The sequence below is a fragment of the Monodon monoceros genome, unplaced genomic scaffold (assembly GCF_005190385.1).
Source record: "Monodon monoceros isolate NGI ecotype Baffin Bay Population unplaced genomic scaffold, NGI_Narwhal_1 Super_Scaffold_7, whole genome shotgun sequence".
Lineage (NCBI taxonomy): Eukaryota > Metazoa > Chordata > Mammalia > Artiodactyla > Monodontidae > Monodon > Monodon monoceros.
Genome location: NW_021703784.1, coordinates 97,506,993 through 97,532,694, shown reverse-complemented (window position 1 = coordinate 97,532,694; position 25,702 = coordinate 97,506,993). Strand labels below are relative to the sequence as shown.

General features: G+C 53.7%; 2 protein-coding genes across 2 annotated transcripts in view; both read left to right on the top strand.

Annotated features, from left to right (window-relative positions):
- Positions 1 to 4,643, top strand: part of DDB1 (damage specific DNA binding protein 1) — a 31,544-nt gene extending 26,901 nt beyond the window's left edge. The window contains exons 22-27 of the mRNA XM_029207909.1: positions 254 to 424; positions 740 to 849; positions 1,105 to 1,274; positions 1,470 to 1,572; positions 3,127 to 3,250; positions 3,841 to 4,643. Of these exons, the coding sequence (XP_029063742.1) occupies positions 254 to 424; positions 740 to 849; positions 1,105 to 1,274; positions 1,470 to 1,572; positions 3,127 to 3,250; positions 3,841 to 3,924 (762 nt within the window). The 3' untranslated portion in view covers positions 3,925 to 4,643. The remainder of the gene's footprint in view (positions 1 to 253; positions 425 to 739; positions 850 to 1,104; positions 1,275 to 1,469; positions 1,573 to 3,126; positions 3,251 to 3,840) is intronic.
- Positions 4,644 to 8,218: 3,575 nt separating this feature from the next.
- VWCE (von Willebrand factor C and EGF domains) overlaps positions 8,219 to 25,702 on the top strand; it is a 30,117-nt gene continuing 12,633 nt past the window's right edge. Inside the window, 11 exon segments of the mRNA XM_029207910.1 lie at positions 8,219 to 8,609; positions 11,626 to 11,720; positions 11,842 to 11,931; positions 12,262 to 12,390; positions 16,066 to 16,182; positions 18,733 to 18,849; positions 19,745 to 19,873; positions 20,868 to 21,310; positions 21,393 to 21,486; positions 22,694 to 22,776; positions 24,471 to 24,558. Coding sequence (XP_029063743.1) covers positions 8,500 to 8,609; positions 11,626 to 11,720; positions 11,842 to 11,931; positions 12,262 to 12,390; positions 16,066 to 16,182; positions 18,733 to 18,849; positions 19,745 to 19,873; positions 20,868 to 21,310; positions 21,393 to 21,486; positions 22,694 to 22,776; positions 24,471 to 24,558 — 1,495 coding nt within the window. The 5' untranslated portion in view covers positions 8,219 to 8,499.

Genomic DNA, 25,702 nt, shown 5'->3' with positions numbered 1-25,702 from the left:
AATGTTTACTTAATGTTTTTCTTTACCCTGACTCATTTTCTTATATAAAGGAAAACTTTGTATTATTAGTTTCATGGGCTCATTCTATTTTCATTTTTCATAAATACATAATACTGAAATTAAAAACGTTCATGCAAGTTCCACACCAAAGCACTTCACACCCCACATTGCACTTGGGTAAATGATGCTGCAGATGGAGGCTTAAGGAGGGTTCGGGCCCCTCGAGTTGACAGAAGTGCAATGCCCGTGCCAGGTGCGGCTTTACGAGTGGACGACGGAGAAGGAGCTCCGCACCGAGTGCAACCACTACAACAACATCATGGCCCTGTACCTGAAGACCAAGGGCGACTTCATCCTGGTGGGCGACCTGATGCGCTCGGTGCTGCTGCTGGCCTACAAGCCAATGGAGGGCAACTTCGAAGAGGTAGTGGGGCGGGGGCAGACTGCTCCCTTAAGCTGCGACCCCGCGGGTGTTTCTTGGTGGTGAGGGATAATCAAGCCCAGTGAGGGCAGGAATGTCATCCCTGGAGCCTACATTCTGCATCTGTTAAGTGTTCTTAGAAAGCCCCAACAGCTCTGCGTAGGCTCCATTTCTGGGCTGAGTTGGCCAGACTGTGGGGAGAATCTCTGAAGGGGTGGTTGTTAAACACGGGGCAGGGCAGGCTCTTGGCCAAGTCTCAGCAATGGCTTCCATGCAAACTGCTGATTGTGTTTCCTTTTGTACCTTGTCTTTTTTAAGATTGCTCGAGACTTTAACCCCAACTGGATGAGTGCTGTGGAAATCTTGGATGATGACAATTTCCTGGGGGCTGAAAATGCCTTTAACTTGTTTGTGTGTCAGAAGGATAGGTGAGTGACCAGCTGTGGGTATGGTCTGCGGGGAATGAGGACGCTGGGTCCTCTCTCAGGCTCCGGTGCTCCTCTTCACAGAGGGTTAGGGTTTCCATGAGGCAGGCAGGCCACAGAGATGAGCTCTTCAGGCTGGATCCTCTGCTGTGGAGCGGGTGGGCTCACCGGGGAATCTGTCCGCTGCACGCAGTCCTTGTCGGGGCCCCGTCGCGGGGACAGAAGTCTGGGTAGTGAGTTTCTTGCATTGCCTCGCAGCGCTGCCACCACTGACGAGGAGCGGCAGCACCTCCAGGAGGTTGGGCTCTTCCACTTGGGCGAGTTTGTCAACGTCTTTTGCCACGGCTCTCTGGTCATGCAGAATCTGGGCGAGACCTCCACCCCTACCCAGGGCTCGGTGCTCTTCGGCACGGTCAACGGCATGATTGGTAAGGGTGACCTCTGTGGGGCGCACCCCGTGCAGGCCTCCTTCCTGAGAGCAGCGTTCCTGTTTTGGGGGACGAGGGAGAGCAGGGTTTCGCGGAGGAGCCTGTGGCCAGCTCTTCCTCCCTCGTGCTGCTGCCTGGGCTGCCCTTGGCGGGCAGTGCCCGCCTTGCAGCTCCCTGTTCCCTTTGCTTCCTCAGGCCTGGTGACCTCACTGTCAGAGAGCTGGTACAACCTCTTGTTGGACATGCAGAATCGACTCAATAAAGTCATCAAAAGTGTGGGCAAGATTGAACACTCCTTATATCCTTCCCAGAGGTGCCCCCTTGCTAGGAAGCACGTCCTGACCCAGGCAGAGAGCTATATTACCCTAAGCAGCCTCTGGAAACTGCTGTCCGTTTAGGAAATGTCTTGACTAGGTTCCCGTGGGGAACAGGCTTTTAAAAAACCTTATGGAAAATTTCAAACACACAGTAGTGGAGAGAACAGTGTAGTGAATCCCCATGTACTTATCACCCAGCTTCACTGGTTCATCTTGAAAATGTACATTTTTGTTCCTGAAATGTGTCTGCCTCCGGCCTTTCTGGTGTTGCTTGTCAAACGTAAGTTTAGATCACAACTTCAGAACGTCCTTTCAGAGATCTTGTTGGAGGCAGTAGTGTCTGAGGACCCTCACTAGAGAGGCTAACGGAAGAGGGGAAAAGCAAAGAATGTGCAAACTCCAGAAGCCCAAGGATCAGCCCCCGTGGGACACTTAGGATCCAAGTACTGCTGGAAGTTTGTTTATTATGGGAGAGAGACAAGGAGTCCGAGGGAGGCGGGGGGTGGGAGGCGGGAGGGGCGAGGGGCGAGGGGCTCCTGCTATGAGTCCGTGAGGGAGGAGGGAGGCTGATGGGTTGGTTTTTGCCACAACCCGCAGGACTTTCGGCACATCTCTTGTCTTACTGAGCCTCTGTTTGTTTGTTTGTTTATTTTTGGCTGCATTGGGTCTTCGTTGCTGTGCACGAGCTTTCTCTAGTTGTGGCGAGCGGGGGCTACTCTTTGTTGCGGTGCGCGGGCTTCTCATTGCGGTGGCTTCTCGTTGCAGAGCACGGGCTCTAGGCACGTGGGCTTCAGTAGTTGTGGCTCGCAGGCTCAGTAGTTGTGGCTCGCGGGCTTTAGAGCTCAGGCTCAGTAGTTGTGGCGCACGGGCGTAGTTGCTCCGCGGCATTTGGGATCTTCCCGGACCAGGGCTTGAACCCATGTCCCCTGCGTTGGCAGGAGGATTCTTAACCACTGCGCCACCAGGGACGTCCCGAGCCTCAGTTTATTAATCTGTGAAGGTCAAGGCTAGACTTAAAGAGTGGTTCTTCCCAGGCAAGCATCCAGTTCACATGGAGCACTTGTAAAAAAAAAAGAAAAAAAAAAAAAAAAGAAAAAACCATCCATACACATCCAGGCTCTGAACTAAGAGTCGTATCTGTATTTTGTTTTAATCTGTATTTTTTTATTTTTAAATTTGTTTTGGCCTCGCTGCACGGCTTGCGGGATCTTAGTTCCCCAACCAGGGATCGAACACACGCCCTTGGCATTGAAAGTGCAGAGTCCTAACCACTGGACCACCAGGGAATTCCCTGTATTTTTTTAATGTTATTTTGACGATTACTCCACTTAAGAACCATTGGATGAGGTAATAGCTTATAGGTCTTTGAAATTCTAAAACTGTCCCAAAGGCCATGTGATTTTTAGTTGAAAATGTTGTTTCCTGTTTATCCTGGTGATAGTTTTAGATTGTGGTCTTGTGCAGAGGTGGGGGTGACTCATAGTAAGGGTACTTATTTCCAGATAATTGGCACTTTCCTTAACTCACCTGTCCACCTGGAGATCCTTTCATACTGAACGCAAGACAGAACCAGCCACAGGCTTCATCGATGGGGACTTGATTGAGAGTTTCCTGGACATCAGCCGGCCCAAGATGCAGGAGGTTGTGGCAAACCTGCAGGTGAGCTGCTCAGGGTTTAGCCCTGGGCCAGTTTCTCAAGTCCCTTGCAGGGCTTGGGCATACCAGGAGGCCGGCAGAACTCCGGGGCCTCCCCTCCCTCGGTCCCCACGTGCTAACGGCCCTTTTCAAGTTTTCTTCTACCCACGCGGGAAGGTGGGGTCCAAGGGCAAGGAGATAAAGCTGAGGCTCGTGGGTTCCCCCGTCAGGCAGCAAACACTGTAACTTTAGCAATGAGGGCACATTTGGGCATGTCTGGGATCTCTGGCAGACCCGTAGGAAGGGGGCAGGGTCGGGATCCTGTAGGGAAGAGAAGTTTCCATGGCGCTTGGGTTTGGGGCATTGCTCACTGGACATGGTGCCTCTGGGGAAGTATATACTGGGTGGCAGGCTCCGGGCAGCTTTGCTGTCAACAGACCTTGCTGACCTGAACCCCCAAGGAGAGGTGTGGGCTTCGACTGTGAGTCCTTCCTCCCTGCCATGACAGTGGTAGAATGGGGCGCCTCCCTTGTGGTGGGCATCCCCTTCCTCAGGGGAGGGAGAGCACCCTCTCAGCCCTCACAGCCTCTCCTCCTGCCCCTTCCTCGTTGCAGTATGACGATGGCAGTGGAATGAAGCGAGAAGCCACTGCGGATGACCTGATCAAGGTTGTGGAGGAGTTAACTCGGATCCATTAGCCGAGGGCAGGAATCCCCTTTCCCAGGCCTTCTCTGAAGGCTTTGCCCTCCTGCTCTCCTCCTCCTCCCCTGCCGTTGTCTCTTGGCTATGGGAAATCTTTCCCTAGGCCAGCTGCCCTAGAATCCACGGCCTACCTGTGTGGAAACAGGGATTTTGTAGAACTAAAACCAGTTCGCTGGAGACCTGGGAAAGGACTGAAGGTGAAATATTTTCTCCCTGGATTTTTACCAGTCTCACATGATTCCAGCCATCACCTTGGGCCACCAAGCCTTGATTGGTGTAGCCAGTTGTCCTCCTTCCAGGGAGCAGTTTTGCAGCTCTTTGGCTGAAAGGAAGCTGTGTGTGTGTGTGTGTGTGTGTGTGTGTGTGTGTGTGTGTGTGTGTCTCCCACACTCATGCATTGTCCTCACTATCTTTTTATTTAGGTTGGGGGTGTGGGGAGGTTGTGGGTAGCAGGGAGGAGGGGCGGGAGGGGTTCGTCGTCTTTGAAATGAGAGCTTCCTTTGCTTTCTTCTCTTGCCTCTGAGAGCTTTGGTCTGGAGGGCTGACCACCAGACAGTGGGCTGCTTGAGTAGAAAACCTGCAGATGGTGGATGATCTCCAAGCCACAGCCTTTTTGTCTCTGGGGAACTGCCTTCTTCAGAGGGAAGGAGGTGGGGGGACGTGAACTGGTGGTTAGTTTCTGAGTTTTACCTAATAAAGTAGAGTCTAAGAAGAAGGATCCATTTGTTTCTGCTTTTCTTCCCCCGCTCGGCTCTCCAGCATCCCAGTCACTCGGTGCCCAGTTTACTGCAAGCTCCATTCCCTCCTTCACAGCCACTGCAGCAGTCCCTTGTCCTTGCTGCTGGAACGTTCCTTTCAAGTAGTGAACTGTCGTCTGTAGATCTCCTTTGTCAGGTGATCGCTCTTGGTGGGATCCCAAGGATGATGGATGTCAGGTTTTTGAAATTCAGTGGTCTTTGGTTGCCCTTGACTCTGTAGTCTTTGTTTGATTCCCAGGTGCCTGTGTTAGTAATGTGCGGGGCCTGGGGGTTGCTAGGCCTGCCTTTCCTTATGTCATTTTACAGCCAGTTGTATATGGAACATTCAGCCAACTAGCCCCCCAGGCACTGCTCCTCATGCACTGCCCAGCTTCCTGTTGCCACATGGGCTTTGGATTCTGATTTTATTTCTCCTGGTTTAATTGAGTAAACCTTTGGTGCCTTAGGTTTGAAAATACAGGAGAAGGGCACATTTGGGGTTCACCCTTCTATCCAGCACACAGAGCCTGTCTTCTTTCAGCTCAGTGGGTCAGAGTGTCTGGGCCCATATTTCCACCAGTGATCCAGTGGGAATAAAGGCTGCTCTGTCCCAACAGTGGAGCAGGGTTGATCCCAGGCATATTGGCTGGCTCCTTTAAGACCAGCCTTTGATACAGTGTCAGGAAAATTGTGGTTTCAAGTTCAAACTGTGGTTTTGAGAGAGTCTAGCTTAAAAGGAAAAGAGCAAGGAAGCATCTCTGCTTTGGGGGGTCTTCCGGAGTAAGTTTCCTTCCCTGGAAGCATTCCTTGTGTTTCTTTACGGTTCTTTTCCCCTTACTCTCCTGGGGTTTCTGAGGGTGGAGGATAAGGGTCTTAGGGGAAAAAATAATCATCTCTCAAAAACCACAGTTTGAACTTGAAACTCAACACTGTGATTTGAATTCTTCAAGTCATGGTTTGAATTGAAAAGGCTGCCCCCATGCCAGAGACCAGCTTTACTGAGGCAGGCAAGCCACGGCCTCCAGATTGTGATGATTTAAAGAATGTGGTCCTGGATGGGAGGATTGACTATAAGGTGCCACGGTCGGAAAAACAGAGCGTGGTGGGATTCTGCTTCTGATGCTTTTCAGTGGTCTGACCTGCAGCCACGGAGACCTGCTACGTTCAGCAGAAGGTCATTACTTAACCAGTGGCTTCAGTCTTGACTCTGGCAACTGGAGTCCTTGTAGTTTTTTGTTTCCTACAATCCTGGGTATATTCACTCCGGACTGAATTCCAGCAGTCCTTCGGAGACTGATGCTCTACTGCCACACTCCCACATCCCTCTTAAAACCATTAATCACCTCTCCCAGGGTGAAAGGTTGCCTTTGGAGCTTTGCTACAGCCAGCTGGAATGGCTCCTTTCCATGCAGGCGCTGATGAGCTCGCCTCACTCCAGGCCTCTGCACGAATGGGCCTTTGGGAGAATAATAGAAACACTGACTCATCACATGACCATTTGGAAGGGTCACAAGCCAGAGGCCTTCTTTCTACAGCCAACAACAACTTGAATCCTCCGCCCTCGGTGGAGGGTCCCTTTTGTAACTGAGAAGCCACAAGCCACAGAACTGGGGAGGAAACACTGAGGAACTAATCAGTGCCCATACTGGTCCTTGAAGATGAATGATATTAAGTGAGCGACTCTCAGGGTCCAAACTTTGAGAAGCCTCAAGGGCAAACAAACCAAAAGACAAGAAAAGCAGAAAACGGTGAAAACCAAACTAAAGACGCAAACGATGTGAGGAGCAAGGTGAATGCCGTAAGGTCAAAGAAATGGGAAATGAAAGAAATGTCAGGGGCTGTTTAGGAAGTTTCTTTCAAAATTCACTGGTAGGAATTTAGTCTTAAATGTCCTGAGCTCCTCCTGCTGAGGGTAGATGAGGATTTTCTTTAAGCACAAACTTGCATCTCAGTCATTGCAGCTGCCCACTGACCGATATGGAGCAAAGCCTGCCAGAGTTACAGGGATGAGCTATGGAGGGGTTGGGGCACCCTAAAGTAGTCGAGTTCAGAATGGAGAAAGCCGAGGTGTGCGGAAGTGTGAGAGAAGATGGCACAAGGAGTGACAGGTGTGTAAAAGGAGCCTTGTCCTGTGTAAATGTGTTAAGAACTTGTGGGTAGCTTTTAGGGCCAGGAAGAATGAGCACTTATTGGACATTGAGTGGTGGTCTAGGTAGGAATGATAAGGGCAGTGGTGCGATAGATTTTGCGGGCTCAAGTGAAGGAAGGGCTTTGTTTATCCCTATTGAATAACTCAGGGCTAGATTTCTGACTCTGGACCTTGAAGGTGGGCATTGAAGTCCTTTGTAAGTGACAGTGAGGAATGCAGTCTGAACGGCAGAGGGGGAAAGTGCACCTTTGGATGTTTGAGACAAAAAGGAAAGACGGCCTAAGGGTCCTTAGGACTCAGAATGGACATAAATATGGAAGTAGCATTCATCTCACGATACAGAGTATTTTGGCAACATACTTGTTGAAAATGTGTTACTTAGATGGGTCAAAACTAACAAGGTGAGATAACAGCCCTAAAGCGAACATCTGCAAAAACGCAACCACACAGGTTCAGGTAAGGAAATCGGCTTAGTAGCTCGTGTTTAATAACGAAAGACATGACAACAAAAAGCATCTGAGGCTTCCCTTTACTGTAAACTTTGTTATGAACTAACAGCATCATGGGGTTGCCAGGTAATATTAGACTGTGTTGATAGAAGTGTGGCATCTGGAAGGAAGGAGGCAAGAGTCCAGACCACTGTTGGCACACCATGTTCATTTGTGGCCACCAGTGTTAAGGACTTTAGTGACAGGCTGAGATACCCAGTGGGAACTGCAGAGGTAGAACCAAAGGAACTGGGGTTATTGAACTGGGAAGAAAAAACACTTCCTAACAAGTGGAGTTACTCAAAATTGGATTGGGCTGCCTTTTGATAGGTCTTCGTCCCTGGAAGTGTTTAAGCCAAAGCTTGACTGATGGGGTCTGGGCGGCTAGGGAAGGTTCCTGCACAGAGCTGAAGGTAGGATTTAGTCAACCTTTCAGCTTTCTCCCAGCTGGATGGTCCTGATTTTCATCCGCCACCTGCTCACCACTTCCCTACCTACCATTTCTGACTGTGGCCCGAGGCAGCTGCAGAAGGGGACAAAGAGGAATCTGTGGGTTCAAGACTGTCTAGTGCCCCCTGACCAGGGAGCAGGTGGACCCACTGACCGGCGCACCCAGGGTTAGGGTGCAGACCTTTTGGCAGGCTGGGGGCCGGCCTAGAAGTGCTCAGCAGCGAAACGACCCAGCGTCCCACCTTGTACAACACAGTCATCTCGGGATCCACCTAGACCAGCAATGCCCGGGGCGCGCAGCCTCCTGCTCCAGCCTTGTTCCCGGAGTCTCTTTCCTCCCCGGGCCTCAGTCTGACGCCCATAGCCCTTCGCAGGAAGCCGACTCCCAAACCCGGGCCGGGGGTGTGGGCCGAGGACGAAACTCCGCCCCCAGGGGTCCGTGATCTTTGCCCCCGCCCCGGGCTCCGCGCCTCCCCTGATGGCCACCGGCGGGCGGGCGCCTTTGCCTTTTGTGTGTTTCGTTCCGAGGTGCCAGAGACCCCCCGCCCAGCCGTCCGCCGAGTCTCCTCGCGGCCCCGTGCCCCTCCTCTCGGAGTCCCCAGCCCCCCTGCTCGGCTCCGCGTGCCAGCTCGGGGCTCGCTGGTTCGCTCCCCGCGGCGCCAGGAGGAGGGGCGAGGGCCGGCAGCCCCCTCCCCCGCGCTCGGCGCCGGAGCCTAGCCGAGCCGGGGGGACCCGCCGCCGCCGGTCATGTGGGCCGGATTGCTCCTCCGGGCCGCCTGCGTCGCGCTCCTGCTACCGGGGACCCCGGCCCGTGGCTACACCGGGAGGAAGACGCCCGGGCACTTCGGGGCCGAGAGGTAAGCGCCGCGCGCCCCTCCCCTGCCCCTCCGCGGGAGCGCTACCGGCGCGGTGCGGGGAGGCGCGGAGGGGCGTCCCGGAGCTGCAGGTCGGGGCGCCCCCCTGGGCCACTGTCCGCGCGCGGCGCAGCCCAGGAGGTCCGGACAAAGGGACAGCAGCTTGTGCTCTGGGCGGGTGCCCGTTCTGCGCCCCTGGCCGGGGCTGTCCTGATTGGGATCTGGCGGGGGGAACGGAGATCCAGGCGCTAGGTGAGCCGCACTGAGTCCCGTGGAGCCCCGACCCCTGGCGAAGGGACCCCGGGACGTGCAACCTGGTCTCCAGACTGGCTGGCTTTCGCTCCCGAACGTGCCCGTGGCTCTGCCTAGGCAGTGCCTGGCCTGCCCCGCGGCTCTGGCCGCTCTGAGGCTGGGGGCTTTCCCTGTGTCCGGGCTCTGCGCACGCCGTGGACCTTGTAGCCGCCGGGGTCTCTTGGGGTTATGTTTCGGTTTCCGCCTGTGTGTGCGCGCGGGCGGGGGTTGGGTGTTTTGCCCCTTTGCTTTCCCGATTGATGTCGCCCTCCCCTAGCGTCTCCTCCCGGCGGAGGCCGGGCCGCCGCGGGCCGAGCGCGTGTGTGCGTGATGCTCCGAGCGAGGGAACACGGTGTCAGCGGGCGGCCTGGCCCGCGGCCACGGCCTCGGGGGCGCGCGGGGGGGCGGCCACGCCAGGCTCGCAACTCGCACGTGTGTTCCGCAGCCACCGCCAGTTCCTGCTCAGATCGGCCCGGCTCCGCGGCGTGTCAGAGCCTTCCTGCCTGCCACCTGTCTCCCCGTCACCGCCCGCCCTAGGTTCCTTGGGGCGCTCTGGCGGGCGCTCGGCCCCTGCCCACCTGAGGGTGAGGCTCCACCAGCCTCCCGGGAATCCTTCCATCTGCCGCTTTGGTGGCACCCCTGTCCCTTTGAGAGAGCCCCATCTGAGGAGCAGGAGCTGCCGGCTTCTCCTTCCCAAGCTGCTGCCCTAATCGCTCCAGCGAGACATCCCTGCTGCATCCCCCACCCACTTCCAGGGCCCCTTCTTCTGTGATGACTTCAGAGAGCGAAAAGGCTCTTGGAGGCTCCAGGGACAGTTTTCTGCAGACGTTTCTGTTTTGCCATGTGCCCTGAATTTCCCTTTCTAGAATATTTGTCACTTTTGACACAGATTATTCTCCCGCAGAGCAGACTGGGTCTTTCCATTCACGTCCCCAGTGCCTGCTGCTGTGCCTGGCACATCATGGGTGCTCTATAGAACACAGTTGGGGAGGGTTTTCTTTTCTTTTCTTTTTTTTTTTTTTTTTTTTTTGCGGTACGCGGACCTCTCACCGCTGTGGCCTCTCGCGTCGCGGAGCACAGGCTCCGGACGCGCAGGCTCAGCGGCCATGGCTCACGAGCCCAGCCGCTCCGCGGCACGTGGGATCCTCCCGGACCGGGGCACGAACCCGCGTCCCCTGCATCGGCAGGCGGACTCTCAACCACTGCGCCACCAGGGAAGCCCGGGTTTTCTTTTTTTTTTTTTAAATTAATTAATTAATTAATTAATTTTTGGCTGCGTTGGGTCTGTTGCTGCGCGCGGGCTTTCTCTAGTTGTGGTGAGCGGGGACTACTCTTCGTTGCGGTGCGCGGGCTTCTCACTGCGGTGGCTTCTCTTGTTGCAGAGCACTGGCTCAAGGTGCTTGGGCTTCAGTAGTTGTGGCACGCGGGCTCAGTAGTTGTGGCTTGCGGGCTCTAGAGCGCAGGCTCAGTAGTTGTGGCCCACAGGCTTGGTTGCTCCGTGGCATGTGGGATCTTCCCGGACCAGGGCTCGAACCCGTGTCCCCTGCATGGGCAGGTGGATTCTTAACCACTGTGCCACCACGGAAGTCCCTGGGAAGGGTTTTCTTGTCCCTATTCTTTTGCAGCAGGATTCCCAGTTCAAACCAGGCTGGACTTCATCATCCTCTGCCCATCCCATCCCAGAACCAGTTCTAGTCATCGTCTCTGTCCCCCTCCAGGCCCGTGCACATGCAGCTCCTGTCTAGAACATTCCTCCATTCTCACTGGCTGCTCCTACTCTCTCTCCAGCCTCAGCCTAGGAAACCTCCCCTGAGCTCCTTGGGCCTCCATAGCCTGTAATGTTCCGGCACTTGTCCTGCTATGTTGTTATACCTGGTTCCTTGTCCACCCCTTGAAGGTGGGGAAAGTGGCTTGTTCGTGGCTGGACTGCCTCACCCAGCCTCGAGCACACTGGATTCCCCTTCACTCCTTTGGGCAGCTCACTGATGCCCCCTCCCCCATCCCACAGATGTCACCTGGGGAATGACTTCTCTCCAGTTCCCCCCTTTCTCTTTACTGTTGGCTTCCCTTCTCAACCTTTCCCTCAACAGCCATTTATTAAGCACCTATGATGTGCCAGGCGCTGCCCTTGCTGCGGAGTTGAAGAAAAAAGATGAAGCCCCTGTCCTCAGGGAGTGGTAGGGGAGCCAGGCAATGAACAAATCAACAAACTAATAAGTAATTTAATGTCCCAGGAAGTAAGTGTTATGAAGCAGAATAAAGCAAGGCACGGGTGGACAAGTAGGGCCTCTCTGAGAAGGTGACATAAGCAGAGAGACCTTTTACAGGAGTGGGGGAGCTGTGTGTGTCTGGGGAAGAACGTTCCTGACAGAGGGGACTGCAAGTGCAAAGGCCCTGAGGAAGCCATCCCTGCAGCTCTTCATCCATTGCGGTCTTCTATCCTCAGCTCTTAGACCCTCTTTGCTCTGTGTCCACGTGGCAGGCATCTGTAGGAGACTAGTGTCTGTTCTCTTATACCTTTGTCTTTGTCCTGCTTCCAGAAGGGACTGACTGTCTGAGTCATTTTTCTATGGAAACTTCCCATTGTCCTCCCGAGGAGTGGGGGTGGAGGAGGTCTCCAGAACTGTTTGTTGACTGACATACTGACTGGCTGGGAGGCTTTCACTGCCCAGTAGATGAATCCTCCCCTTGGTACAGAATGTGGAAGGTGCTCTTTCCTCTCTTGCAGACGCCGGCTGGGCCCCCACGTCTGCCTCTTGGGGTTCGGGAGTGGCTGCTGCCCTGGCTGGGCGCCCTCCATGGGCAGTGGACACTGCACCCTTCGTAAGTGCCTGTCCCCATGCCCCAAACATCCTCCACAGCAGGGCGCTCATTCCCTGGGCTTGCCTGAGGGACAGATTGGGGGCCCCAGTCCCCAATCCCTCACCTGTCTTTATCCTCTCAGCCCTCTGCTCCTTTGGCTGCGGGAGTGGCATCTGCATCGCTCCCAATGTCTGCTCCTGCCAGGATGGAGAGCAAGGGCCCACCTGCCCAGGTAACTGGGGGCGGGCAATGGCTGATGGGAAGAACTCTATTTACACTGAGAATGTGCCAGGCACTGGGCAGTTGTGCCCTAGCATATCATTCTCAAACAACCCTATTAGGTAGGCATTCTCATTCCCATTTTATAGATGATGAAACTGAGGCACAGAAGCTAGTGTCTCACCCAGGGTTACACGGCCAGTAAGTGGCAGAGCTGAATTTAAACTCAGGCCTGTTTGCCTCCAGAGCCCCCTTCCCAGCAGAATTTAGGAGGAGCCGGGGAAGGCGGGGGCGGCTGGGACTGTGAAGTGGCGCATGCTCACAGGTGCGGTGCCTGTTTCAGAAGCCCATGGACCCTGTGGGGAGTACGGCTGTGACCTCACCTGTAACCATGGTGGCTGTCAGGAGGTGGCCCGAGTGTGTCCCGTGGGCTTCTCGATGACAGAGACAGCTATCGGCATCAGGTGTACCGGTGAGAGGCGTGGGAGCAGCGGGGAGGGGGCGGGCGGGAATGAGGTCCCTTCCCTGTCCCCCCAGGACGGTCTCCGGAGAGATGCCAGAGCAAAGCTGAGCCACGAGCAGCTCTGAAGTTTAAGAGTGAGCAGGCAGGCAGGCAAACACAAGAAATATGCCCCTGCTGCTATCTCACAAATACTTATTGAGCACACCTCGTGGACCGGGGACTGAGCTGGGGCTGGGGTTACGAGGGCCATCCCTGCTCTTATGTTGCTTCAGAATGTGAGGCAGGGAGACAAGTAAGGACGATGACAGTCCCCCCCCCCATAATGGGGCCATCACCTGTGGAGTGCACAGTGCCAGGGCCCACAGGGGCACGGGGAACCGGACTGGAGGTGGGCATGACCGCAAAAAGCCTCCCTCAGGAAAGTGACATTTGAAAGATGAGCCAAGAGAAACTCAGTAGTTATTTTGTAAAAGTATTATTGGTTCAGCATTTAAAAAATTCCCTGTGCACAGTCTGTTACTGTCCCCAGAGGCAGCCACCGTGACCAGTTTCTTACCTATCTTTCCGGAGAGCTTGAAAGCCCTTTTTAATTTTTTTAATTTGGATTTTGTAAAAATAACCTTTCTTCCCCTGAATATAAAAGTAAAAAATAACTTCTTTTGGAACATCTGGAAAGTAAAAGAAGGGTAGAAAGGTGAAAATAAACCTGTCCCAGAAGTCCCTACCCAGAGATGTTTGTTAGAAAATGAAGTTATTTTTTTCCCTGCCCTGTCCCCTGGGTGTGTAGGTGTTTGTGAGTGTGTATGACTGTGGGTATATGTGTGTCAGGCGTGCCCATCTGTCTGTTTTATAAAATTGGGATCATACCGTATCTATAGTTTTCGTTCATTATTTTTCTCACTTAACTTTGTCTTGCGAGTAGGAAATAGTCCTTATAGCATCATTTTTTTTTCAGATAAAATATTATAGGTTTATTTAAAACTTAATTCTCACCTTGAGTATGCAAAATACAAACTCCACAAAATGTTCACTTTTTTACTTTGTAGTTTACAAATATGCAAAACAGATGTTTGCTTAAATTTATATTACGTATTTATTAAGGCAAGGAACTATATAGAAAAAAACATTTGTTCTGCTTAAGGCACACTTGGGAATAAACCATTGTACAAATTATTGCACATCTGAAACCACAGTGCATAACAGACTGCATAAAAAGGTTAAAGTAAACCATGTGTATTTACCTGACTTAGGTCATAAATGTAGATCGGAAGACAGAAATAGATTTTCCTTGTCAAAGTATGCAGCAGTTTGAGAACTTTGGCCTCATTTGGTACCTTTCGAACCAAGGCTCACCAAGCACCATCGTTCAGGCTATTAAAACACATTTTCTGTACCTGAATTTCTTCTTCTTCTAAGATCGTAATAATGGCTTTTAGAAGGCAAAGAGAATACAAGGTGATCTTTATGCTTATATTGAATCGAAACAATTCAAGGGATTCTGGTCTTCCCTCCCCCCAGCTCAGGGATCTAATTTATACCCTGATATCCACAACTTCCAGTCACCCCCTTGGCGTTTTGTAAGTCCAGGAATATATATTCAAGTTGGATTTAGAATTGGAATGATAGAAGATCCAGTCACAGACCCCATCTGTTCTTTGTCATTTGGTTTCCTCATGTCTCCTGATTATCCGTTCACAAGTGGACTTGTTGGGAACTTGACCATGATTGTAGTGCTTTCCAACTGGGTTCCTCCCCTCACCGGGAAGACAGTGTGAAAGGTAAAAAATACTGAATTCTCGTCTGCCAGTGTGGGTCATATCCACTGTTTGGGGATTTTAAAGTGCCTCTTCATGTGTAAGGCGAGGTGGTCCGACCTCGAAAATGCCCGGTCGCACTAATGGCACTGGAAGGGGCGGTGCCTAGTGTGTTTGCCGTAGTGCCTGGTCAGTTCATCTGAGAGGGCAGATTTCCACCCACGGCCGTCCCAGTCACAGTGGTAAGGTTTCTCACCTGTGTGGGTTCGCAGGTGTGCCTTGAAATGAGAACTTTTCCGGGGCCACGACCTTCTCCCCCTCTTTGGCTTGGGCTCCTCCAGCATGCAGGAACTGGGTGGCATGAGCTCTTGGTAATGGAGCGGTGGGACCTGCGGCTGCATCTGGTCGGGCAGGAAGGGAGGGTAGTTGGGCCCGGGGTGGGGATGGAAGCCCGGGGGTAGTGGCAGGGCATGATGACGGTCCCTGCTGCTCAGGCTACAACATCATTTTGAACTCCTTCATGGAACTCTTTCATCTACATGCAGATGTAGCTGCTATAATCTAAGTACCCAGTTCTGTGCTATCTATCCTTAGCTTGTCTGCAGTGTTTCACTGCTACAAATAATGCTGCGATAAAGAGGCTTCTTGTCAGCCCCTCTGACTATTCCCAGAAAGAGAACTATTGGGTCAAGGGTCCCATGAAGGAGTTTTGGGGCCCCCCCCCCCCCCCCGCCCCCGCACCCCTTCCAGAAGGTTGAAGTACCTTCCAGACACACTTCTCATTGCAGAGGCAAACTGGACCAAGGAAAAGCCAGAGACCAATGTCAAAGCAAGTGCAGGGAAGTGGGGCCCTGGCCACCATCACAAGGGGCCCAGTGGGATCGGGTGAATCAAGGTGGGCTTCTTAGAAGCGGTGGGTGTGGTCCCAAAGGTACCTGCTGTGGGAAGAGCAAGAAAGAACGGAGGTGACCAGTAGGCATGGGGGCCAGGGGGTGGGAGGGAGGCTCAAGTGGGCAGAGTAGACTGGAGTGGGCGGAGCTGACCTCGTAGGTCCTCATGGTTCTGAGATAGGAAGGGCTGCCTTGAAGCCGGGCTGGGGAGATCTGTCTCCCAGCCCCCTCCCCCCTCAGGCCTGAAGCACTACTTGGATCCAGTCACCCCACCCCGGGCAGAAGCTTCGGGACTCCTTTGCGCTCTATCGCTGAGCCTTTACCCACCACCTCTCCAGCTCGGCCTCACGCTGCCCCGGCGGGAACCTGAGCTTCAGCCAGACTGGGCTCCCGGCGGTCCCTGTGCTTCGCAGAAGCTTCTCGGACACTCTGCGCTCTATGGGCCCCCCTCCTGATGCCTCTTGGTCCTCTCAGCCCACCTCCCTTCCAGCACACACCTGCCGTGGCCGGGCGGTCCCTGGTAGGGCGCATACCGCCGGCCGCACGCCGGCCTCTCGTGGGTGTGTGTCGTGGTTGTGTGTTGTGGCTCCTACGTTCTCAGGCTGCAGCCATCTGGAGAGTCAGCACTGTGTCTTAGTGACATTTGTGTCCTCGGCAGCCCCCTTCCAGGTCTGCTGCACGCAGGCGGTGCTCAATAAGCATTTAAGGGAATTTAATCAGCCTTCCTGCCCATTCCCCCTGCCCTTTTGGGGTTGCCCTGCAGGTGGGACCACTGGAAATAGTTCTGTCTCAGCCAGCCTCTCCGTTGTCTGTTCTGCGTGGGTCAAAAAGAGACCTGGCCCCTCGGCCTCTTCTTTCTGGGGGCATCCCTAAAGCTGTATGACTTACCTGGTGCCTTCTTTCTTCCTGGGGTGGGGGTGGGTTCCACCCTGCCGAGGGCAGGCCCCGTGTGGGCACAGGGTCCTCGTGGGGTGCATATTCTCCCCACACCCGAACCACGTTCAGCGTGAGCTATGCAAGAGTGTTTCCTCGCTCCTCAGACATCGATGAATGTTTAAGCTCCTCTTGTGAGGGCCACTGCGTGAACACAGAAGGCGGGTTCGTGTGCGAGTGTGGGCCGGGCATGCAGCTGTCTGCTGACCGCCACAGCTGCCAAGGTGAGTGGCTCTGGAAGGGGTAATGATGGTGCCGTCGCCACCGCCGCTAGGCTCTGATGCTGAACTCACGGCCCTGCCAGGCCCAACGCGTGCTCTCCAGGCATGATGGCGTTTCAGCTTCACCACAGTCCTCTGAGGGAGATGCTGTCCTCATCCTCACTTTCTGGATGAGGCTTGCCCAAGGCCCTTCTGTCCGTAGGGGCAGAAGGAGCCGGCTTGCATGCGGGCACGTCTGACGCCGGGGCCTTTGCTCTGGACCACGACTCAGTAGAAGCTGCTGCTGCCATCACTGTAGGGTGGGGGGGGGGGGGGGGCGAGGGAGCGGCCAAGACTCACCAGAAGGAGGAGGCCACTGAGCTGGGGGAAGGCTGAGGGGGCGGCTGACACGTCCCGGGGGCTCTGTGGGAGAGCCGTGCTGCGACAGAGTCACCTCAGCCACCTGCCGGGGTGCTGGGCCGGGCTCTGGAGACACACGGCCAAGAAGAAAACATCCTGCCCCCCAGCGACCTCCCCACTCCCCCCACCCCCGGTCTGGTGGGAGGGGAAGAACAACCCGGGTCGAGGGGCTAAGTGCTGTGGGAACCCAGGGGAGAGAAGGAATCTTTTCTCCTAAGTGAACAGGATGAGCGAGACATTTTAAAATAATGACTCATTCCTTAAAAATGATTTTTATTTACAGAAATTATGTCAGGAAACATCCTCTCTTTAACAAGGAAGCTAAGACAGAAGCTCCCCTTGATACTGTGGTATCATTTTCTGGGTGTTTGAAATTTTCATAAATTATTTTAAAAGTTTTTTTTTTTTTCTTCGATATGCGGGCCTCTCACTGTTGTGGCCTCTCCCGTTGCGGAGCACAGGCTCCAGACGCGCAGGCTCAGCGGCCATGGCTCACGGGCCCAGCCGCTCCGCGGCATGTGGGATCCTCCCGGACCGGGGCACGAACCCGCGTCCCCTGCCTCGGCAGGCGGACTCTCAACCACTGTGCCACGAGGGAAGCTCTTTAAAAGTTTTAAAAGTCATGGCCCTAGCCCCAGACCATCTCTCCCACGCCCAACCTCTATGCTCCCTAGAGAATAGCCCTGGTGTCTTAGTATCTGCTTGGGCTGCTATAACAAAATAGCACAAACTGGGTGGCTTAAACAACAAAAATTTATTCTCACAGTTCTGGAGGCTGGGAAGTACAAGATCACAGTGTTGGCCCACTCAGTTACTGGTGAGGGCTCTCTTCCTGCCTTGCAGACAGCTCCCTTCTCTTTGTGTCCTCACAAGGCAGAGAGAGAGCAAGCTCTCTCATGGCTCTTCTTCTAAGGGCAGTAATCCCATCATGAGAGCCCCACCCTCAAGACCTCATCCAAACCTAATTATGTCCCAAAGGCCCCACCTCCTAATATCATCACATTGGGGGTTAGGGCTTCCATTTATGAATTTGGAGGGAATGCAGTTCATCCAGAGCACTTAGTTATCAATCTGATGAGTGCCCTGCCTGCCTCTCCCCAGTATGTGTACGTACACACATGTGCACTTACAGAGATATGACGATAAGAGATGGGTGGCTTACAGTTGTTGAACTCCTGTATTCCTGGCACCATGCTAAGCATTTAACATGCATTTTCTCAATTTTGTCCTCAAAATTGTCCTATGAAGTTGGTACTGTTTATTTCCATTTTCCTGGTAGGAATACTGAGGCTTAAAGAAGTTAACTTTCTCAAGATCACATTAGGGCTTCAATGTGAACCCAGTCATTCTTCTGCCTGCTTTTTTCCCTTCAACAATCTGTCATGAAAATCTCTTCACATCGGGGTCAATGGACTTGCTTTATCCTTTTCAGCTACTACCTGGTACTGCGCAGTGCAGATATCCCGTAGTTTACTCACTCTTCTCTTACTGGTGAACATGCAGATCATTTCCAGCTTTTTCCCAATTTCAAACAATGGCTTGGGGAAGCTTTGACAGAGGAGGTAGTATAGAAGCTGAGTTTTGAGGTATGAGTAGGAGTTTTCCAGCCAGACAAGATGGGAAGGTATTCCAAGCAGATAGGAGAACATGGGCAAAGGGGGAGGGTCACAAGAGCATGATGCCTTTGGAAGATGGCAAGAATTTGGGCCAGAGTAAAGGTGAGGGGCAAGGAGAGAGGTGGGAAAGGCAGCCCAGGACTCGTGGTGCTGCATTGGTGCTTGTGGGAGCCTTGGAGGGATTTTAAGCAGAAAGTGGCCTGATCAGAGGTGCCCTTTGGTCAGAACATCCTGGGGGCTCTGTAGAGGGTGGCTTGGGAGGAGCACAGGAGGGGCAGAGAGACACACAAGGCTGTTGTTATCCTCTAGGCCAGAGACAAAGCCCAGGGCATCTGGGCTAGGGTATGGCAGTGAGAGTGGAGAGAAGTGGGCTGGTCCAGGGAGGACTTAGGAGTTGATAGACTGAATGTGGGTGGTGAGAAGGAGAGGGGTTACGAGTCGGGTAGGAGATAGTGATGAGAGAGGTAGGAAGAGAGGACCACCTATTTCCAAAACTCCACGCGGAAATGAGCTCCAGCTGTGTCCTGTTCCCTTCCAGACACTGATGAATGCCTTGGGACCCCCTGCCAGCAGAGATGTAAAAACAGCATTGGCAGCTACAGGTGTTCCTGTAGAACTGGCTTCCATCTGCACGGCAACCGGCACTCCTGTGTAGGTAAGGCAGGGGACCCTGTTGTCTTCACACTTAGGCTGCCAATCAGGAAGACGGACAGGGCGAGCCCAGGGACAGGGAAAGGTCAACAGTCTGGACCTCCTGGTTCCCTGGAGCCGGCAAGTGCTTGAGCCTTTGCTCAGAGCCTGCCTTTCCCTGGGGTTGGCGTGGCTCCTAATGGAAGACCCCGTCTCGGACTTTTCCTGGCCACGTGCCACTTTCATCCTGTTATGTTTCTCTTCCACCCTCTCCCAGATACACCCCAAGGATTCCTCTCTGCTCACCCATTTTCTTGGCTGCCTTAGCTCCCCTTGGTAAATAAAGCACGTTATGTCTTGGTTCCTCTGGTTTAGAAGGAGACCCCTGTTTTCTCAGCCCACTGCAGAAATTTCCAGAAAGGGATTGGCATGTTTGGCTTGAGCTTGGCTCATGGGTTGAAGGTGGGGTCCCATGGGCCTGAAAAAAGACCTTGTTCTAGCAGAGTTGGGTGTTTGTCCTGAAGCCTGCCCTGAGCAGTGTGGTGATTTTTGAGACTCTTTTTTCAGAAGGGCCCATAGCACCTGATGCCCAACAGTGGGTTGGTGGAAGGTTTGGAGGTGAGATTCGCAGTGGGGCCCATCCCCACCAGCCAGCACTTAATCATTGCTGCACAGTGCTGGGGTATGAGTCACTGGTGCATTCATTAAATGCCTACTGGATGTATGAACCTTCCAAGGAGACTAGCACTAGACTTCAGCCCCATTCCCAGACATCTGAGTCACACTGGCACCCTGCGGCAGGGAAGGACCCCCTAAGAACATGGCAGGGAGACTCCCCCAGCCTTTTGGGGTAAGGGATGGGGGAAGAAGGACTCGGTAGCCCCGATAAGGCAGCCGTCGGTAGCGAGGCTCTCCCGCAGATGTAAACGAGTGTCGGAGGCCACTGGAGAGGCGAGTCTGTCACCATTCTTGCCATAACACCGTGGGCAGCTTCCTGTGCACCTGCCGACCTGGCTTCAGGCTCCGAGCTGACCGAGTGTCGTGTGAAGGTGAGCGCTGGGCCCCGCCACCCGGCGCTGGGCCCCGCCTCCGGGCCCCAGGCCCCACCCTCCCGGACCGGGCCCTCTTCCTTCCCCCTGAATTTTTTTTCAGTTCATCTCGTTTGTTATTTCCAACATCCCCCTTTCATCCTTTCTGTCTCCTTCCACTTCTTTACCTATTCTTTTTTTTTTTTTTTTTTTTTGCGGTATGCGGGCCTCTCATTGTTGTGGCCTCTCCCGTTGCGGAGCACAGGCTCCGGACATGCAGGCTCAGCGGCCATGGCTCACCGGCCCAGCCGCTCTGCGGCATGTGGGATCTTCCCGGTCCGGGGCACGAACCCGCGTCCCCTGCATCGGCAGGCGGACTCTCAACCGCTGCGCCACCAGAGAAGCCCCGCCCTCTTGTCTTTCTGTCTTTCAGACTGTTGGGCAGCTGCTGTCCATCTGCAGGGAAAATGTGCACTGTTCCTAAGTGTGTGTGTGTTTGAGTGTGTGTGTGTCTCAGGGGAGGCAGCCTCTTGGAAGCTGGCCTGTCTGCCATGGGCCCAGAGACGACCCTGGGCCCTTCCTCCCCCTGAGCCTCTGCACCTCCTCCTGGGAAGCCACAGCTGGATGGGAGGGTCGGGGACACACTCCTGACACTCCCAGGTCGGATCCCTGAGGGCTTAGAGAAGGTCTGCGTGGTTCAGGAAAGCCCGAGTCTCGTTTGCGGCCGGCGGGGGAGGGAAGGGATTTGGCTGCACGTGAAGCAGCTGGGCCTCCCGCATCGCCAGCGTGTAACTTCGGGCTGCTCGTGGTACTTTTTCATCAATCTTCTCCCCGATCGTCACCGCAGCCCCATTAGTTTGAGGTTGAACTGGTGGTATTAGATCTATCATGTTGTTGAAGAAACTGGCCCAGACACATTCAGTGATTTGTGGTGGTGCGCCTGAGTCCACGCCCCTCGAATCTCGCCTCCTGCCCCTGCTGCCTCCCTGCAGACACCTCTGTGTTTCCGTTTCAGCTTTCCCCAAAGCCGTGCTGGCCCCATCTGCCATCCTGCGGCCCCTGCAGCACCCCTCTAAGATGCTACTGCTGCTTCCAGAGGCAGGCCGGCCCGCCCTCTCCCCAGGGCACAGCCCTCCTTCTGGGGCTCCAGGGCCCCCAACTGGAGTCAGGACCACACGACTGCCATCTCCCACACCTGCACTACCCACGTCCTCTGCTTCTGCCCTGACGCAGCTGCTGTCTGCCCCAATGGCCACCCCAGTGCCTAGTCCCTCTCTGTTGGGGACCCTCAGACCTCCCTCACGAATCCAGGAGAAGGTGGTGGTGACCCCTTCCTTGCCCAGGGGCCCTGAGGCCACGCAGCTGGCACCAGGGCCCTCTGCCTGTTGGCACCTGGGAGCCATGCATGAGTCCGGGAGCCGCTGGACAGAGCCTGGCTGTTCCCAGTGCTGGTGCGAGGTGGGTGTGAGGGGTCCCCCGGGCTTCCCTGGTCTGGTGTCTGGGGCATTGTGGTGGCTGGAACTCCAGTTTCTGCTTCTAGGATGGGGAGGTGACCTGTGAAAAGGTGACGTGTGAAGCTGCTTGTTCTCACCCGATTCCCTCCGGAGATGGGGGATGCTGCCCATTGTGTACAGGTGGGAGCTGGTCTGGGGAAGGCTGTGAGTTTCTCACATGGTACTGCCTCTTCCCTTTCCTAGCCTTTCTGCAGCTGAAAGGCTGTTCTCCAACTTCCGTGTGTCACCTGAAGGGTGATCCCTGGGCCTAGCCCCCAGAGCTTCTGATTTAGCAGGTGCTGGGTAAGGCCCGGGAATTTGCATTTCTGACGCTGCTGCTTCGGGGACCACACTTTGAGAGCCACTGGTCTGTGCCCTCAAGGGGAACTTTTGACCTTCCGGGGATCCTTTTTGAGCTTCGTTCTTTCATTTATTCCTTCATTCAGCAAGTTTCTCCAGACCCACTCTGCAGTCCTCTCCCCTGCCCCTGTCCCCCTCTACTGCAGGAGGAGTAATCGTTTATAAATTCTACCCCTGTTCTGATTCCCTCCCACAATCTGCTGACAATTTTTCATTTGCTTCCCACTGCTGTCAGGATAAAGACCTCAAATCTTACCAAGTCCTTCAGCAGAGCTCCCTAACACTCACCCTGCACGTGAATCGCTGGGAATCCTGTTAAAATGCAGACTCTCATTCAGTAGATGTGGGGAGGGGCCTGAGCAGCTGCATTTCTATGAAGCTCCTGGTGGTAAAGGTGTTGAGGTTGCTGCACTTCAAGCAGCAGTGAAAAAATCTTCCTAAGGGTTAAAATGAAAATGCAACTTGCTGATTTTCTTAATGATAATTGTGATTTTTTACTGTGTCCCTACTGTGTACTAAGCCCTGAGTGTAAATTGCTGTGTACATTCCATCTGAGGTTGTGCATCCTTCCAAGTCCCCTGCAGGGCATGTGGTGGTATTTCCACTTTACAGTAAAGACAGCTGAGTCCCAGAGAGGTTGAGTGACACATCCAGGTCCAAAGCCACTCAGGTGACAGGCCAGGTTTGGAACCTAGGGCTGTCTGGCTGCCTTTCCTGCCTTATGGCAATAAAATGCCATGCTTTCAACACAGTTCTGGGTTTATCAGACATAAATGGGACCCTCCCAGGGCACCCTGTGTGGGTGTCTCCTGTAGTTCTCCAGGGGTCTTGGGACCACACCGTTCTGAGTACCTAGATCTGTCACTCCTGGGGCATCCGAGCCAGTGAGAGAAGGTTCCAGGTACATTATGCCTGGAAAAGTAATGAGACCTCAAGCTTCCTCTACTTTAAGAGGTCTGATGTCTCCACTCCTGTTTGTCTTTCGAAGGCTGTTTTCACAGTGGCGTCATCCGGGCTGAAGGGGACGTGTTTTCACCTCCCAACCAGAGCTGCACTGTCTGTGTCTGTCTGGTGAGCATCACAAGATCCCTGAAGCCTCGTGGGTGTTTTCTTAACCTTTGGGGGTTTTAGAGGAAGGGGGAAAGACTGGATGTTAAAGGTGAGCTCGTTGAATGGAGGGAGAGTTCTCAGGTTGTGGATTTTGGTCGCAAGCTGTGGAATTTAAAAGCTTAGGGGGTGGGAAGCCTGTAGTGTGTGGAGTCAGGGAGGTTTTGCTGAGCAGAAAAGAGCCAACATGCAAACAGGGTCCATCTGTCTAGGAAGGGGAGGGGATGCAACTCCCTTGGAAACTTCCTACCAGGGAGGCCGTTTTTCTCTCCAGGCAAAATATTTGCCGGCACAATAAAGGTAGCCGCCGCGTTGGGAGGGAGAGGGCTCATTACCAGACTCAGCTTGTTAAGAGTATTTTGCTTGAGGCAAATTCACTCCTCCAAGAATAGTTATTAAGTTCCTACCATGTGCCAGACCCAGCCAGAGGCTGTCCCTTGGATTGGGTTGTGAGCACCCGGTGCATACCAGGCAGGGGCTTGGTATTTTCCATTTAGTTCCTCACCCGAGGCTCCTGGTGGCTCTTCAGGGTCGGCTTTACAGTCCCCATTCTACAGGTGAAAAGACTGAGGCTGGGAGGTGGCAGAGCTGGGATTTGAGCCGTGGCCTTTCTGCATCCAAAGCCCAGGCTCTGCCCACCAACCCTCACTGCCTCTCATCTTTAAAAGCAGCCCTGGTCTGGCAGTGATGGCGGAAGCTGCAATGTAAAGGGGCGGGGGCATGTAGATCGCTACCGCCACCATTATTGAGCCCTTCCTGTGCGCCACACTTGTGAAGTGGCCAAGCGTTTTCGTGCCTGATCACGTTTCACTCAATCCTTGGCAACCCCAGCAGAGGTGCCCTTTCCAGCTCATTTCACAGATAGGGAGACGGGAGGCTCAGAGAGGTGACATACTTTGCCCAAAGTCACACGACTTGGAGGGGCAGACCCTGGACCTCAGGTCTGGCTGACTCCAAAGCTGGGGGCTTTTTTGTCTTAACTTCAATTTTTAAAAATTGAGTTTTAAATTTAACTCCTTGGCCGGTATTAGTCACTTAGTTCAAAACTCAGATGCACGGGAAGGTGTCTCTGGTGGAGGAACCTCTGTTCTCCACTTCTCAGCATCCTTCCGGAGCTTCTGTATGCCATGGGAGGGAATGCCATGGTGGGGGCAATGCCATGGGGGGCAGTGCCATGGGAGGCTAGGCTCATCCATTTTCATGAGGAAGGCAGCGTGCTCTACTCTCTGGTCTTCCCCTCGTCTTGGAAAGGGGGATGTCGGAAACTACACCATAATACACCCTGGTACTGGGCCCCAGCACCGTATCCTTGTGTGACCATGGTGGCATTTAAAGGTCTTGGATGGCTTCCCTTTTATTTTTTTAAAAAATATTTATTTATTTATTTATTTGGCTGCGCCGGGTCTTACTTGTGGCATGCGGGATCTTCGTTGTGGCATGCGGGATGTAGCCCTGACCAGGGATCGAACTGGGGCCCCCTGCATTGGGAGTGTGGAGTCTTAACCACTGGACCACCAGGGAAGTCCCAGGATAGCTTCCTTTAGGACGCTTTCATGTGGGACAGGAATCCTGAGGGTGGTGTGAAATAGGGAACAAGCTGGTTCTGTTGGGCCTGACGGTCTACCCTCCCCCACCTGCACCATCTCTCACCTCCTCAGGCTGGAAATGTGTCCTGCATCTCCCCCGAGTGTCCTCCCGGCCCCTGTCAGGCCTCCCTGAAGTCGGATTGCTGTACTTGTGTGCCAGGTAAGGGACTCTTTGTGGGGAGAGGACAGGGTGAATTTAGCTTTTTCGTAAAAAATGATGGGGGTGGAGCAGTGTCTTTCGAGTATGTTTTTTTTGGGGGGGTGGTGAGTGGAGGAGAGAGGAAGGAGATTGATTTCTGCTTTAGAAACTCAGATCAAATGAAGCATTTCAAAGTGCCCGTTTTAATTGAGCACCTACTGTGTGCATAGTGGTTTGGATGCTAGATTGGGCTCACAGCCCAGCCTGCCCCCTGCCAGGGTTGGTGCCTTTAACACAGACAGGAAGGGATTTGGGTCCACCCTTGGCGTGGCTCTGTCCCGAGACTGGGAGGGTGTCTCCCCTGCCCCACTAATGAGTTAGTCTTTTGTTAAAATGTGGTTCTCTTTCCTGAGATGACCTCACGGCCGTCACTGCTGGCTCTGGGCCGTTGTTCTGTGGGGCCCTTGCCAGTCCTGATCTCATTGAATCTGTGTGGTGCAGCCCTGAGGGAGTACTATTCATAGCCCCATTTTATAGATGAGGAAACTGAGGCTCAGAGAGGTCATCACTGCCCAAAGACACACACCAGTGAGTAAAGGAGCAGAGCTTGAACTCAAGCTTACCTGATTTCAAAGCTAGTGTTCTTATTAAATACTATTTTTCTCTTGACTTTTGAATGCTATTTTAATTTTATTTATTTATTTATTTTTGCCACGCTGCACGGCATGTGAGATCTTAGTTCCCCGACCAGGGATCGAACCTGCGCCCAGGCATTGGAAGCGCAGAGTCTTAACCACTGGACCACCAGGGAAGTCCCGAATATTATACAAGTTTTAGTTAAAACATTTTTTGAACAGGCAGTATACTCCCTGTGAGGTAGGAATTGTTAATCCCATTCTACAGATGAGAAAACTGAGGCTTAGGAGAGTTTAAGTATCTTGCCTGTAGTGAGGTGTGTGGCTGGGATTTGAACCCAGTGCCCTCTGATTAAAGTCAGGTGGGCCCCGGCAGGTTTTTTTTTTTTTTTTTTTTTTTTTTTGCGGTACCCGGGCCCCTCACTGCTGTGGCCTCTCCCGTTGCGGAGCACAGGCTCCGGACGCGCAGGCTCAGCGGCCATGGCTCACGGGCCCAACTGCTCCGCGGCATGTGGGATCCTCCCGGACCG